At 43.3% G+C, this 16,099-nt stretch overlaps 1 protein-coding gene across 2 annotated transcripts in view; it reads left to right on the top strand.

The window, feature by feature from the left end:
- The window catches only part of LOC117355746 (mevalonyl-coenzyme A hydratase sidH-like), a 33,903-nt gene extending 18,265 nt beyond the window's left edge, over positions 1-15,638 (top strand). For both annotated transcript variants that reach the window (XM_033934728.1, XM_033934727.1), the window contains exon 6: positions 13,828-15,638. In XM_033934728.1, the coding sequence (XP_033790619.1) occupies positions 13,828-14,048 (221 nt within the window). In that variant the 3' untranslated portion in view covers positions 14,049-15,638. The remainder of the gene's footprint in view (positions 1-13,827) is intronic.
- Positions 15,639-16,099: the final 461 nt, after the last annotated feature.

The following is a 16,099-nucleotide window of genomic DNA, read 5'->3' as shown; positions in this document are numbered from 1 at the left end:
AAAAAAGAACTTTAAAAAATCGACAAATTCAGCAGCGGATCCTTTTCGGTACCGCTATGGAAGTTGCACCGGTATCGACGTCGACGACTTCCTCCAAATCGACTCCGACTACTTCGGCACCGCCAAATCCATCATCGGTGTCGACTCCTGTAGGTAAGCCGGCTAAGAAGCCTTCCCCTACTGTTCTAGGCCAGCCAGTCGAGCATGCAGTGAGCCAAGTCCTGCAGACTGAGCACCGGCCCCGTAAACGCTCCGCTCCCATTGAAGTCTCGGCCTCTTCATCGGCATCGACTTCACCCGAGCGTCGAGCGGCACCGAAGGTACCGAGCAAGAAAAAACCGGTACCGGTGCCATCGGGACCAACGTTGGATGAGCGCATTGCCTCTATCCTCCAGGTCCAGCTTCAGCAGCAACTCCAACAGTTGCTCCCGGCTCTATTGTCTCCGAACCTTCCAGTGTCGGTACCGACTGAGCCTTCGGTGCCGTCTGTCGAACAGCCTCTGTTATTGGCATCGACTGTTTCGGCACCACATAAATCTTTGTCCATGCCTGTTCTGTCAGCAGAACCAAAACGGCGTGCTATTCCTACGGGGTCGGAACCGGTACCGTTCTCTGAACCCCGTACCGTTCTACATTCCCCTGGTACCGTCTCCACTCGGTCTGGTAAATCGGTACGCAAGACTAAACATGCTGATACATCGACTCCACTTTCCCAGGGCCGTTTACAATCGGTACGGGACCCTGACTTGTGGGACGATTCGGATGATCCCCTCGGTACCGAGGAGGATTACACATCTGATGAGGAGGAACCATCGGTGCAGGATACTACTGCTAAGCCAGAGCACTCCTCCTTCACAAAATTTTTAAAGGAGATGTCAGACACCCTGTCTATTCCTTTAGAGTCTGACTCTAAAAAATCCAAGGCATTTTTGGATGCCTTAGATTTTGATCAACCTCCTAAAGAGTTTTTAAAGTTACCCCTCCATGACATCTTGAGGGAAACTTTTTATAAAAATCTTGAAACTCCTTTGACAATCCCAGGAGCCCCAAGAAAACTAGAATCTCTATATAAAGTGATTCCAATCCCTGGATTTGACAAACCCCAACTTCCCCATGAATCCCTGTTGGTAGAGTCAACCCTAAAGAAGACTGCAGGAGCCAGTATGTATGCCTCTGTCCCTCCTGGTAGGGAAGGAAAGGCCATGGACAAATTTGGAAAGCGTCTTTACCAAAATGCCATGCTGGCCAACCGTTCAAGTAATTACGCTTTCCACTTCTCGTTTTACCTGAAGCACCTCATTCAACAGGTGACCTCTTTTCAAAAGTATATTCCGGACCGTAAACTTCCTGCTTTTCAGCAATGTACCTCTAGTCTTCTGCAACTCAGGAAGTTTATGGTCCGTTCTATTTATGATACTTTTGAACTGACATCTCGTGCTACTGCTATCTCTGTAGCAATGAGAAGGTTGGCATGGCTGCGGGCCTCAGAATTGGACGTAAACCATCAGGACCGGCTGGCCAATGCGCCTTGCCTAGGGGATGAGCTGTTTGGGGAGTCCATGGATACCACCACACAAAAGCTCTCCGCCCATGAAACTAGGTGGGACACCTTGTTGAAAAACAAGAAGAAACCTCCTCCTCCTCGTCCATTCAGGCAACAATCTTCATATCAAAGGAGGTTTTCTGCTCGGCCGGCCCAGCCTCATCCTCCTCAACCTCGCAGACAGCGTCAGCAGCAGCAACAGGCTCGTCAACAACAGCAGCCTACTGTCAAACCGGCTACTCAACCTAAGTCGACACAGCCCTTTTGACTCCTTTCTCCAGAACATTGCCAGTCTTCCTCCCTCATATCCTCTGCCTCAGCCCATAGGAGGTCGACTACAAGTTTTTCTATCTCGCTGGGAAGCAATCACCTCCGACCAGTGGGTACTTGCTATAATCGCCCATGGCTACTCTCTAAACTTTCAGACTCCTCCACCATTAAGTCTGCCAAAAGAGTCTGCTTCCAACAAGGCTCAGTCCCTCCTCCTCGCTCAGGAGGTTCAATCCCTCCTTCTTCTCAATGCCATCGAACCAGTTCCTCTGGACCAGCAAGGCCTAGGATTTTACTCCCGGTACTTTCTTGTACCCAAAAAGACCGGAGATCTCAGACCAATATTAGATCTCAGGGAGCTCAACAAATGTCTGGTCAAGGAGAAGTTCAAGATGTTATCTCTTGCCACCCTATATCCTCTTCTCTCTCAGGAAGACTGGCTATGTTCCCTCGATCTCAAGGAGGCGTATACTCACGTTCCAATTCATCTGATGTCCAGACAATATCTTCGCTTTCTTGTCAACCAACATCATTACCAATACAAGGTGCTACCCTTCGGCCTAGCCTCCTCACCCAGGGTATTCACCAAATGTCTGATTGTGGTCGCAGCTTATCTCCGCTCCCACAACTTTCAAGTCTTCCCTTACCTGGACGACTGGCTCATCAAGGCTCCTTCTCCTCAGTCCGTTCACAAAGCCACGGATCAGACCATTTACTTCCTTCGACTGTTGGGGTTCGAAATCAATCTACCCAAGTCGCACCTCATTCCAACTCAGCGACTTCAATTCATTGGAGCCATTCTGGATACTGTTCAGATGAGGGCTTTTCTTCCTCCAAACCGCCTTCACACCATCCTTCATCTCTGTCAGCAGGTGTTCCAACAACCTTCCATCTCTGCGAATCACATGATGGTGCTCTTGGGACACATGGCCTCCACAGTACATGTCACTCCCTTCGCACGTCTCCACCTGCGTACTCCTCAATGGACCCTAGCGACTCAGTGGTCACAAGCGACGGATCCTTGTTCACAACACATATCTGTGACCTCGTCTCTTCGACAGTCGCTTCTTTGGTGGTTGAAATCATCAAATCTATCCAGAGGTCTACTGTTCCATCTACCTCCTCATCAACTGGTCATTACCACGGATTCCTCCCCCTATGCATGGGGAGCTCACTTGAACGAGTTCCAAACTCAGGGATTTTGGACCACACAGGAAAAGAAACACCACATCAATTTCCTGGAACTCAGGGCGATGTTTTACGCCCTCAAAGCTTTCCAACATCTCCTGTTTCCTCAGGTTCTTCTCATTTGCACAGACAACCAAGTTGCAATGTACTATATCAACAAACAGGGAGGGACGGGATCCCATCCCTTATGTCAGGAAGCTCTAAGGATTTGGACCTAGGCGACTGCTCGTCACTTCTTCCTGAAGGCAGTCTACATCCAAGGGGAACAGAATTGCTTAGCAGACAATCTCAGCAGAATTCTTCAACCTCACGAATGGACTCTCGACTCCTCGACTCTCCAGTCCATTTTCTCCCAATGGGGCACACCTCAAGTGGATCTTTTTGCAGCTCCCCACAACCATCAACTGCCCCTGTTTTGCTCCAGACTTTACTCTCCTCACCGTCTGGAACCCGATGCATTTCTCCTGGATTGGACCAATCTCTTCCTTTATGCATTCCCTCCTCTTCCGCTCATGCTGCGCACCTTATTCAAGCTCAAGAGGGAACAAGCCACCATGATTCTCATAGCTCCATGGTGGCCCAGACAGCATTGGTTTTCCCTTCTACTTCAACTCAGTTCCAGGGAACCCATACCTCTTCCTCTGTTTCCTTCACTGCTTACACAGAATCAGCAAACACTACTTCATCCCAACTTACAGTCTCTGCACCTGACAGCTTGGTATCTCTCGGGCTGACTCCAGCTCATGCTCTCCTGTCTCAGCCTGTCCGTTCTATTATTGATGCCTCCAGGAAGCCGTCTACTCTTCAATGTTACCAACAAAAGTGGTCTCGCTTTTCTTCCTGGTGCCTGTTACATCACCATAATCCCATATCTACAGCAGTGGGACTGGTGTTGGACTATTTATTGTCCTTATCTGACTCTGGTCTTAAATCCTCTTCGATAAGGGTCCACCTTAGTGCTATTGCAGCTTTTCATGAGCCGATTCATGGAAAACCCCTCTCAGCTCATCCCTTGGTTTCAAGGTTCATGAAGGGCCTTTTCAATGTGAAGCCACCTCTTAAGGCTCCTCCTGTTGTATGGGATCTTAATGTGGTTCTTTCTGCGTTAATGAAGCCTCCTTTCGAGCCTTTGGCCACAACGCATTTTAAATTTCTAACTTGGAAAGTGGTCTTTCTTATAGCTCTCACTTCTGCCAGGAGGGTCAGTGAGCTCCATGCACTGGTGGCTGATCCACCTTTCACTGTTTTTCACCATGATAAGGTCGTTCTCCGTACACATCCAAAATTCCTTCCTAAGGTTGTGTCTGAGTTTCATCTTAACCAATCCATCGTTCTACCTGTTTTTTTCCCAAAGCCTCATTCTAATCCAGGTGAACAGGCTTTGCATACCTTGGATTGTAAACGTGCTCTGGCTTACTATCTTGATCGCACCAAACCTCACAGATCATCTCCTCAACTGTTTTTGTCCTTTGATCCTAACAAGTTGGGTCATCCTGTATCTAAACGCACCCTGTCTAATTGGCTTGCCGCTTGCGTTTCCTTCTGTTATGCTCAGTTGGGCCTGACACTGGAAGGTTCTGTCACAGGCCACAAGATTAGAGCTATGGCAGCGTCTGTAGCTTTCCTCCGTTCCACTCCTATTGAGGAAATCTGCAAGGCTGCTACTTGGTCCTCAGTTCATACTTTTACATCTCACTATTGTCTGGATGCATTCTCCAGACGGGATGGACACTTCGGCCAATCTGTTTTACAAAATTTGTTTTCCTAATGGCCAACCTTCCCTCCATCCCTCTTTTTGTTAGCTTGGAGGTCACCCATCAGTCAAGAATATGCTGCCTGCTTGTCCTGGGATAAAGCACAGTTACTTACCGTAACAGGTGTTATCCAGGGACAGCAGGCAGATATTCTTGCGTTCCACCCACCTCCCCGGGTTGGCTTCTTAGCTGGCTTATCCTAACTGGGGACCGCGCGCCTCTGTCGGGCGGGAAGGCACTCGCGCACGCGCGGTGCGGCCTAGCTAGAACTTTCTAAAGTTCTTAGAGTGCAATCACTCTAAAATTGTCCGTACCGGGGCTCCGTCGGTGCCGTCACCCATCAGTCAAGAATATCTGCCTGCTGTCCCTGGATAACACCTGTTACGGTAAGTAACTGTGCTGTTCCCCTCCTTCCTGATGTTCTTCTTTTCTTGAATCTTTTTGATTTATTAATGCAGTTCTGAATTTATCATGGTTCAGTTCAGTGTGAAGCTTGTGGGCAGAAGGTGATTCAAGTAGTGAGGACCTAGGTGCAAAATAACAGGACTGTCTCATACATTCAAGACAGTATGAAAAAGTCAATGGATTAAGAGGACTGGCAGAAGGATCTTGTGAAACTAGGAGACTGTGTATCTAAATGGTGGATAAATTTATTGTGGACATACGCAAAGTGATTCATATAAGGAAAAGTAATCTTATAAGTACAAAATGTGAGCTCTCTGCTAGGAGTCGCCATTCAAGGAAAAGATCTTGGAGGCATTCTGGATATACATCGATATGTTCACCCCTGTATGCTGTGGCTGTGTAAAAAGTTAATGGAATGCTAGAGATTATCTGAAAAAATGGAGAACAGAATAGTGTCATGCCACAGGAAGACACTGATTTGTCTGCACCTAGAGTATTTGCGCAGTTGGCTTCCCCATCTCAAAGAGGATAGAGTGCAACTAAAGAAGGGTCAGAGAAAAATGATAAGCAGGATGCAATACCTTCCTTACAGAGGAAGGCTAAGAAGGTTAGGGGTTTCAGCTTGGAGAAAAGACAACTGGAGAGAATTGTGATAGAAACATAGAAGATGACGGCAGATAAGGGCCATAGCCCATCAGGTCTGCCCACTCTACTGACCCACCCCCAAGTCTGTTATCCTAGGGATCCCACTCCTGGTGACAGGTTCCCTTAGCTTAACCCTCTAAGGGATCCCACATGGGCATCCCTTTTGCTCTTAAATTCTTGCACGCTGTTTGCCTCGATCACCTGCACCGGGAGCTCGTTCCAAGGATCAACCACTCTCTCAGTGAAGAAATATTTCCTGGTGTCACCATGAAATTTCCCGCCCCTGAGTTTGAGCGGATGCCCTCTTGTGGCTGAGGGTCCTTTGAGAAAGAGAATCTCTTCTTCCATCTCGATACGGCCGGTAATATACTTAAACGTCTCGATAGATGCTTATTAAATTATGTTTGGGCTGGAACGATTAAATAGAGAATGGGTTGCTAATGTGTCAAGCAATATAAAAGCAAAATGTTTTAGTGCAGAAATATCTGTCCCAAATTTGATTTGAGTAGTGAGCTGAAGTCATGCAGAATTTAAAACAGTAGATCCTAGATGAATGGATGTCAGTGCACTGCCTACATAAAGATGTTTGTGTTGGAAAGAGAAAATGTCTCTCATGCATAAATCATATCCACCTGGTTTGAGAAATTTGGAGGACGAGATACATGGTCATCTCGTCTGGGAAGGCTAAAAGTCACTGCTAATAAAATGCTGTTACTAGTTGTGGTTACCACCCTTGCACCTTTGTTGAGGAAACTTTCATGATGACCTTGTGATGCAGGGTCACCACACTCCACCCTATCCTCTCCCTGATATTAATTGTCTTATATGTGTGGTTGAAAAATTATCTGTTTCCATTTGATTTCCTACCCATTCAAAAAAAACTTCCATGATAGTTTACAATTAAAAAAACTAAAACTAATAAACACTCTAGCCATCACCCTTACCCATCTCCTGAGAACATTTTTTTAATCCTGTATCAAATTAATCCTGCATCAAATTTTAATCCTGCATCAAATTAACTTGCAATGGTGTCATGGCTTTATTTAATTTGTGCATGGCTCTATGGAGAATCAGACCATATCTTACTGTTGCTTACTATAATGCCACTGTTGTTTTGTCAACATCAAATTAATCCTGTATCAAATTTTAATCCTGCATCAAATTAACTTGCAATGGTGTCATGGCTTTATTTAATTTGTGGATGGCTCTATGGAGAATCAGACCATATCTTACTGTTGCTTACTATAATGCCACTGTTGTTTTGTCAAATGTGTCAACTAGCAAAAGAAATGTTTTACATTTTTAAAAAAATATTTCAGCATGTTCTTGTTCAATTGCTTTTGGTCATTTTAAAAAAACTTGTTACTTTCTTGTATTTTGCATCTTGAGAGGAGTGGAATTCTAACCTAATATACAATGGGCTGAGAACCTGGAGAACTGGGGTCCATTCCCACTGCAGCTTCTTCTGACTCACTTAACCCTCCGTTGCTCCAGGTGAAAAACCTAGATTTTGAGCCCACTAAGGACAGAAAAAGATATATATATAAACTGCTCTGGTTGTATCACAGAAAGGCAGTTTATCAAATCCATGACCCAGGGGTGACCAACCTCGGCCCTTGCCAGGTTGGGTTTTCAAGATTTCCCAAATGAATATGCATGAGATTTATTTCCATACAGTGGAAGCAGTGCATGCAAATCGGTCTCATGCAAATTCATTGGGGAAATCCTGAAATCCCAACTGGATTGTGGCCCTCGAGGACTGATGTTGGATAACCCTGCTTTACACGATGAGTTTCTCATGGAGCCATGGGCTTAATGTGACCACCTTAAGTTGGCTGTGCATCAGAAAATTTGCTGACAGGAAAAGAATTAAGCATGATATGTTAAACTTTCTTTCAACTGCACAGTAGTTATAGGGTAGGATAGAAGATGGTGAAAAGGGCTAGTACAGCAACTCTTCATTACGGGTTCATCATGCTAGCCTTTTTAACAAATTCCTGCACCCATCCAGCATAACAATGTTATCCCTCTTTTCTTCCTCCTTTGCCCCACCCATCTGGACAACATGTGACTGTACAAGAACCAAATCTACCTGGATATTAGCCTTCTCTCAATATAGAATCCTTGGAACCCCCACCCCAGAACCTCCTGATCATGTATACTCCTATGGAGAGAGATGCTTACTTTCTCTTTGACTTGCCCAGTACTGTTAAGATGGTACTAGTTCAGTGCCTTCTCACATATATGACTGCATATGTGTTGAAGTGTGAGCTGGTGCAAAGCCGACACCATTTCACAATGTTGGGTATGCTGGAGACTGGTATTTCTGCTGTTGCCAGGGAAAAGGGAGAGGCCAGGCCTAGGTCCTAGGAAGTGTTCAGTGGCAAGACTTGCAGCCTAATTAACAGATTTGTAGGAATGTTGCTACAAATGCTTCTGCTGCATTCCTAGAACTTGACTGAGGCTATCTGCTCATGTCACATAAACTACCTTTTTAATTCTCTACAAGCCTTCGTTGAACTTCGCATAACCTCCTAACTGTTCCATCCCTGAAAATTATAGGCACCAGAAGACACGATATGTTTTCGGTCATGGCCCCTCAACTGTGGAACTCTCTACCACAGTACATCAGAGATGAAAAAGACCTTATCCCAGGACAAGCAGGCATGATATTCTCACATGTGGGTGACGTCATCTACGGAGCCCCGATGCGGAAGCATTTTCAAGCAAACTTGATTGAAGATTTAAGTTTGCTCTGCTGCTCCACGCATGCGTGCCTTCCTGCTCCACTAGGGGGCGCATCCCACTTATCTTTTTAAAGATGCATTCAACCTTTCACTTACTGACCAATAACCAAAAATCTTAGGGTTTTTTTTGTTATTTTTACCCTCCCTCTCGTTTACTTCCCTCCTGTTTTTTTTCACTCTAACAAGGAATTGTAACTTTTCCCCCCTATCCCCTGTGATTCATGTTAGTCTTATTTTGTAAGTCTGAAGTTACTTTTTCTGTACCCACAACCCTGTTTTTATAAAGTTGTACATCGCTTAGTAAATTAAATAAGCGATCCATCAAATACTAATAAAAACTTGAAACTTGAAACTTGGATTAGATCTGGCAACCTTAGAGGTGGATGGTTTACAGGGGATGTTGTAGCAGTTGATGTCCGAGTAGACTACTTGTGTTATCAGGGGGATATTGGGAAGAAAGCAGGCTCTGAGTGGCACTGTTGTGTGGGGTGGATGAGGGAATTTGTTGAGGAAACTTTCATGATGACCTTGTGATGCAGGGTCACCACACTCCACCCTATCCTCTCCCTGATCTAATCTAATCTAATCTAAATCTTGGGTTTATATACCGCATCATCTCCGCAGATGGAGCTCGACACGGTTTACATGGTTAGGGAAGGAACGGAACTCCAGTGGAATTATATAAGTATGAGAGAAGAGAGGTTGGTGTGAGAGTGCCAGGAGCGGGACGGGGTTACGTTCTGGAGAAGAGCCAGGTCTTCAGATGCTTACGGAATGGTAGAAGGGGGCTCAAATTGCGGAGAGGGGAAGGGAGACTGTTCCAGAGCTGAGTGATTCTGAAAGGGAGGGAAGAGCCAAGTTTACCAACAAGGGAGATTAATTGTCTTATATGTGTGGTTGAAAAATTATCTGTTTCCATTTGATTTCCTACCCATTCAAAAAAAACTTCCATGATAGTTTACAATTAAAAAAACTAAAACTAATAAACGCTCTAGCCATCACCCTTACCCATCTCCTGAGAACATTTTTTTAATCCTGTATTAAACAATCCATCTTTTTCAGCTCTCAGGAAAAGCTTGATAGAACAGCCAAGCTTTTTGGTTTTTATTTGGTTTGTGGGCACTCAGTTTATTTATTAGTCATCCATGCAAAACTGTGTCAAAAGCTTTACGAAAATCTAAATATACCCACATCTGATACTCTCCCTTGATCCAACTCTCTGGTCACCCAGTCAAAGAAATTAATCAGATTTGTCTGACGAGACCTGCCTCTAGTGACACTATGCTGCCTTGGGTCCTGTAATCTATTGGATTCCTAAAACTTTACTATTCTCTGTTTTGTTTTGTTTTTTTGCTTGGTGATAGATATTTCTAAAATAAAAGCATTTCCATTAATTTACTTACCATTTACTTAGACAGTTAACATGTCATGTAATTTAATGCATGGTCACTTAAAAATCTGTTTTATGAAGACAAGTGAAAATAAAAAAAAAACTGATTGTGGAGACTTTTGGTGTATGTTCTTTTTGTGTGTATGTGAGTTAGGAAGGAGGGCTATAGTAATTGCTAAACAGCCGAGAAGCATGGAATATTTCTGATACAAAAGAATGTCAAAACTTGCACATATCATGACAAAATACAGCCAAACCACGAGCAGATACAAAACAACTCCTGTTTATGGCGCTACTTACAGATTCCCTCAGACACTGCTTTAAAATAAAATATTTGAACTGGAGGATGGTGGTATTTTGTTTTCCCTGTTTATGGAAGGTCATTTTTCATAGGACGTCTAAGTCCATCTAAATCTGACTTTGGACGTTTCTTGCAAACGTCCAAAGTCTGAAGTGGAGAAATGACCATATTTGAATAGGCAACAAAGAAACTCAAAAAGTACTGCCAAAATGAAAATTCAACAAAATACAGAAATATAATGACAGAGCCCTATGTTTAACTCAAAGGGTATTCACCAATAGCAAAAACAATCAAAAGTAATCAATGAATAATTAATATAAATAAATAAATGAGACACTTCGATATGGGCCTAAATGTGCAGTATCGATAACCTTTCCCGACCACGGGCAAAAGCTCATAGGTGACCCGCACCAGGTTTTTAGAAAAACCTAAATAAGCTTTGCCACATACATATTTGTCTCTTATGTGATTTAAAAGCATGGTGAAGAACCCCAAGAGGAAAATATAGGAGAAAGAGTGACTCAAAAAGCTCCACCCCTCAAAAGAATCTCAGTTACATAAAATAAAGTGCAAAGTGCTAATGTGCAAAAAATATTTTTTAAAAATGAGTGTTTGCTTTTTTCTTTTTTTTTTTTTCAAAGATCATATGTGAATCAATCACAAGTCACAGTTCATATCCATTCGTATTCAAAAATCATATATACAAATCACAGTTGATGTCCCCATTCATAAAATTGAAATGAAATGAAGAGGGAAAGTCACAGATCACAATTGATATCTTCTGTAAACTTATTTGAATCTGAACAAGTGGTTGTCTCGGCTCATTTCAATGTTTCAAATGGGGACATCAACTGTGATTTGTATATATGATTTTTGAATACGAATGGATATGAACTGACACTTGTGATTGATTCACATATGATCTTTGAAAAAAGCAAACGCTCATGTTTTTTAAAAATATTTTTTGCACTTTATTTTATGTAACTGAGATTCTTTTGAGGGGTGAGGCTTTTTGAGTTGCTCTTTGCTCCTATATTTTCCTCTCACAGTTCTTCACCATGCACTTAAATCGCATAAGAGACAAATGATGTATGTGGCAAAACTTATTTAGGTTTTTCTAAAAACCTGGTGCTGGTCACTTATGAGCTTTTGCCCAGGGCCCGGGAAAGGTTATCGATGCTGCATATTTAGGCCCATACTGAAGTGTCTCATATTTATTTATTTATATTAATTATTCATTGATTACTTTTGATTGTTTGCTGCTGGTGAATACCTTTTGAGTTAAACTTAGGGCTCTGCCATTATATTTCTGTGTTTTGTTGCATTTTCGAATAGAACATTCAAATAATTTTTTTTTTTCTCAAAAATCCCTTATTTGGATGTCTTGACCACCAAAACGTCTAGACTACCAGGATAGCTAACTTTATTCGCATTTTCTACCACAAAAACGTCCAAATTAGAAACGTCCAAAATAGGCACCATTTATAGTGGGAGAGGCCAGCATTGTAATGCACTGGTCACATAAACATGCTACAAGAATAGTGGGGCACCTTAAGAGGGCTCTCTGTGAACACCACATAAAGGTGCCAGATATACATCTCACCATCACCCTTCTAATGTATGGTGAGCCCTCTAAAACTCCTCCTAAACCTACTATACTAGGGTTATCCGTCATCTGTCATCGAGGGCCACAATCCCGTCGGGTTTTCAGGATTTCCCCAATGAATTTGCATGCACTGCCTCCATTGTATGCAAATAGATCTCATGCATATTAATTTGGGAAATCCTGAAAACTCTACCTGGCAGGGGTCGAGGTTGGACACCTATGCACTATACCCACCTGTCTATCACCTGATAGCCCTTATGACTAAAGGTGGCACTTATCTGACTGTATAGTAGGGTTTTGGTGGATTCACTCCCCCCAAAATAGGAATAAAACAGTACATACCTGTCTGTAGAACAGCAGCATCTGGCATGTGGAGCATCACAAGGGTGTCTTAAGTAGCCTGGTGGATGGGCTAATAAGCCAGGCCCATAAGACACTCTAATTACTACATTTATGGTGGAAAATATGAGTCCACCAAAACCCACAAAAATCTCACTTTACTGCCATATAAGTTCCTCCTGCAGCCATAAGGGCTATTGGGGTGGTAGACAGGTCGATATATTATATTTGGGGGGTAGTTTGGAGGGCTCATTAGAAGGGGGTGATGGTGAGATGTGTATCTGGCACTCTTTATGTGAAGTTCACAGCAGTTCCCTCTAAGGTGCCCCACTGCTCTATTGGTAAGTCTGTGTGGCGAGTACGTTACAATGCTGGCATCTTCCATGTCGAAATGGTCTAGATTTGGATGTTTTCAACTTGGATGTTTGTGACCTTACACTTTCCACCATAAATATAGTGGGTAGAGTATTTTATGGACCTAGGCTTTCCTCTCTGTGGCTCATTAGCCCATCCGCCAGGCTACTTAAGACATGTGTGATGCTCTCCTAACCTTTCCCATACCAGATGCTTCTGTATGTACTGTTTTATTTTTTTTTTGGGGGGGGGTGGGGGTGGGAGGGATTTAGTGATCATTGGGAGTGTGTGTGGGGTTATTACTTAATCCCTTCAGTGGTCATCTGGTCAGTTTGAGTACCTTTTTGGCACTTAGATGCTTCTAAAAGAGGTCTAGCTCAGAACGTCTAAGTTCTGTCTAGGATGTCCTGCAAAAGGTTCAGTTGTCATCACAAAATATCCAAGTCTAATCTGACCTACAGCCCACTCAAAACACACCCCTTTCTGAGTTTGACATTTTGGAGGGTGAATGTCCCATCAAAATGTCTTATGTTCTTTATTTCAATTATCGGCACTTGAAAGTTTTGCAGAGAAAAACATCCAACTTCAGAATTTTGGACATTTTTTTGTTTTGAAAATGCCCCTAACAGTCTCCTTACCAACATACATAACAAACTGTGCTCTAACCATTAATAAAAGAGTTGCATTTTCTGCAATTTCAGTGTTCAGAAAGTCTTATCCTACAAAACTGTAGGTAGAGCACAACTAATGCAGCCTGATAGTGTTTGAAGTTTGTTCTGTGAAATATTAAGCATCAGTACCTTTCTTTAATTTGCATGTTAGTATAGTATATAAATGCTGCAATCAATCAATAAGCTTATATTCTGCTTATTTCAATAAAATTCTAAGGGCTCCTTTTACTAAGCTGAGCTAGTGGTTTTAGCGTGCGCGCTAGATGTTAATGCCTCCATTGAGCTGGCGTTAGTTTTTCCGCGTAGGGTGGGGGACAGCCCGCGCTAAAAATGCTACCGTAGCTTAGTAAAAGGAGCCCTAAGTGGATCACGATAAAAGAACGCTTAAACAATTGGAGGGAAATTATTTAATTTTTGTGTACGTATTATTTTGTAAAATGTTTAAGAAATAAAAAGTTTTCAGAGCTTTGCGAAACATAAAATAGGTAGGTAATTCCCTGAGCCATAAAGAGAAATCATTCCAAATCCTATATGAATTTGCTTTGTTCATGGATCTCTATATGCTGTGCATGTATTTTTTTTTTTCACACCACTCTTATTACTTTTTCTTTCAGCCCTTCATCATGCCATAGAATTGGCCAAAGAAATCTCCTCCTTTCCACAGCGATGCATGAATTTAGACAGAGCTTCTGCCTACTACAGTACTTTTGAGGCCCACTCTTTCATAGAAGCCATGCAATATGAGACCGAAAATAGCATCCAGGCAGTTATGGAAGAGTCGGTTCCTGGTGCCAGAAGGTTCAAGTCCGGGGAGGGACGGAGTGTGAAGTTTTAAAGTAAGACAGGAGACAAGATGGCTCAGTAGATGAGCACAAAATTTCACACACGTTTCCCTTTTGAATCCAGGTTGTTAATGACAGAAAGTAAGTGCCTTAGGAAAGAAGTTTTGGTAACCCCTATCAAAAGGCATTGGTGGTGGAAAGAGCATAAGAACATAACTAATAAATCTCAATAAATAGAAATCATCATTGGTTGGCTTGCGCCAGTGAAGAGGCCATAAGACATTGAGATTATATTGGTGGGACATGGAGGATAAGCCCTGTGCCCCAGGTCTCCATTGGAACTGGTTTGGCACCTCAGCTTGTCTGACTCAAAAGTCAATGAAATTGAAGTGCTTGCTCATGAGGGTATAGTTGTGACATATTGTATAAACTTTTTAAAAAATAGATATAACAATATCTTACAGTGAGACTTTAAGCAATACATTAAAATGCACTAATCCCTTCTAACAACATACATAAAGTAAAATAAAGTGCAATTTTACAAAATATATACATTCACAGTCACATTTAGTAGACTATTTTAGTGGGAAATGTAACGTGCCTTGCAGTTGTTGGCGAGAAAGAGTGGTTGATCGCTGGAATAGTCTTCCACTTCAGGTTATTGAGGCCAGCAGCGTGCCTGATTTTAAGGCCAAATGGGATAGACACGTGGGATCTATTCACAGAGAGAGGTAGGGGAGGGTCATTGGGGTGGGCAGACTAGATGGGCCGTGGCCCTTATCTGCCGTCTATTTCTATGTTTCTATGATGTGGAAATTCATGTTTTAGAAAATAAGCAGATGCCCACCCTCCTTTTTCAGTTTGGAAGCAACTTCCTCATTTCATAAACATTATATTTTTCTCTTAATGTTTTTGGGTTAGATGTTCCAGTGCCTAGGTATAATTTCATATCAGTTGTATCCAAGCCTTTCAAATTCCCAAGCAGGCTAAGTAGGGCTATTCCAGTGACTAACAATAATCCTTCTTGCTGCTACCATGTGCAAGAAAATCCCCTGCAGTATTAATGTGAAACCAACTTACCGGACTTTTCCCAACACACAAAAAAATTCCTTAATTTTTGTACATGATATTGATTACTCTAGATCTCTCCTATTCTTTACAGAAATGTGTTGTAACCCAAGCCTCAAAATATGAGCAGAGGAGCAACCTAGTGATTAGAGCACTGAGCTAAAACAAAAACACAAACCAGCATGCATGTCCCACTTCTCCCACTGATGCTTTTCGTAGGCAAGGCACTTCACCCTCCATTGTTTTAATTACAAACTTATGGGCCCTTTTACAAAGCTGCCCTAAAAAGTGGCCTGAACTATTTTTAGCACGTGGGTTACCCATTCGCTGAGGCCACTTCTTAGTGCAGCTCTAAAATGGCCACATGCTAATTTTGAAATTTATCATGTGGCCTTCAGCATGCGAGCACTTACCATCACCTATTTTGTAGGAAGTAAGGCCCTAATTCTACAAAGTGCATCCCGATTTTAGGCAGCTGTAGGCGTCCTACAGCTGTCTAATCAGCCAATCGGGATACACGTTTTTTTAAAAAAATACTCCCCAGGCAGGCCGCCTATATTGAAGGCGCCTCTGGGAGCCTAGGGAGGCCCGCAAGACGCCTAAGCTCGCCTAAAGGCCTTAGGCGAACCTAGGCGGCCCTACGCATCTCCCTAGTAGAGGAAGAGACGCTTACAATGTAGGCCAACAAAATGCTGGTCTACATTGTAAGTAGATGCGGCCGCTATACTTATCGCAGCAAGGGATCTCTCTGCCGCTATAAGTATAGCGGCCGTGGCCGCCTGTCCGTTTGCCGGCAGGAGGGTGCCCAAACCCTCTTGCCGGAAAATGGCCCCTCCGACACTACCGACCGCCCCCCCCCCCCGACACTACCGATCACCGGCAGGAGGGTGCCCAATCCCTCCTGCCGGAAGACGCACCCCCTCCTCACCCCTCCCGCGCTAACAGCCCCCAAACCTCCCCCCCACCAAACTAACCTTTTCTTGTTGGCCAGACGGGTTTTGCCTGTCCAGCCGGCAGGCCCGCCTCGTCGAAATGA

This window comes from Geotrypetes seraphini, chromosome 2 (assembly GCF_902459505.1).
Source record: "Geotrypetes seraphini chromosome 2, aGeoSer1.1, whole genome shotgun sequence".
Classification (NCBI taxonomy): Eukaryota; Metazoa; Chordata; class Amphibia; order Gymnophiona; family Dermophiidae; genus Geotrypetes; species Geotrypetes seraphini.
This window is presented reverse-complemented; position numbering and strand designations above follow the sequence as displayed.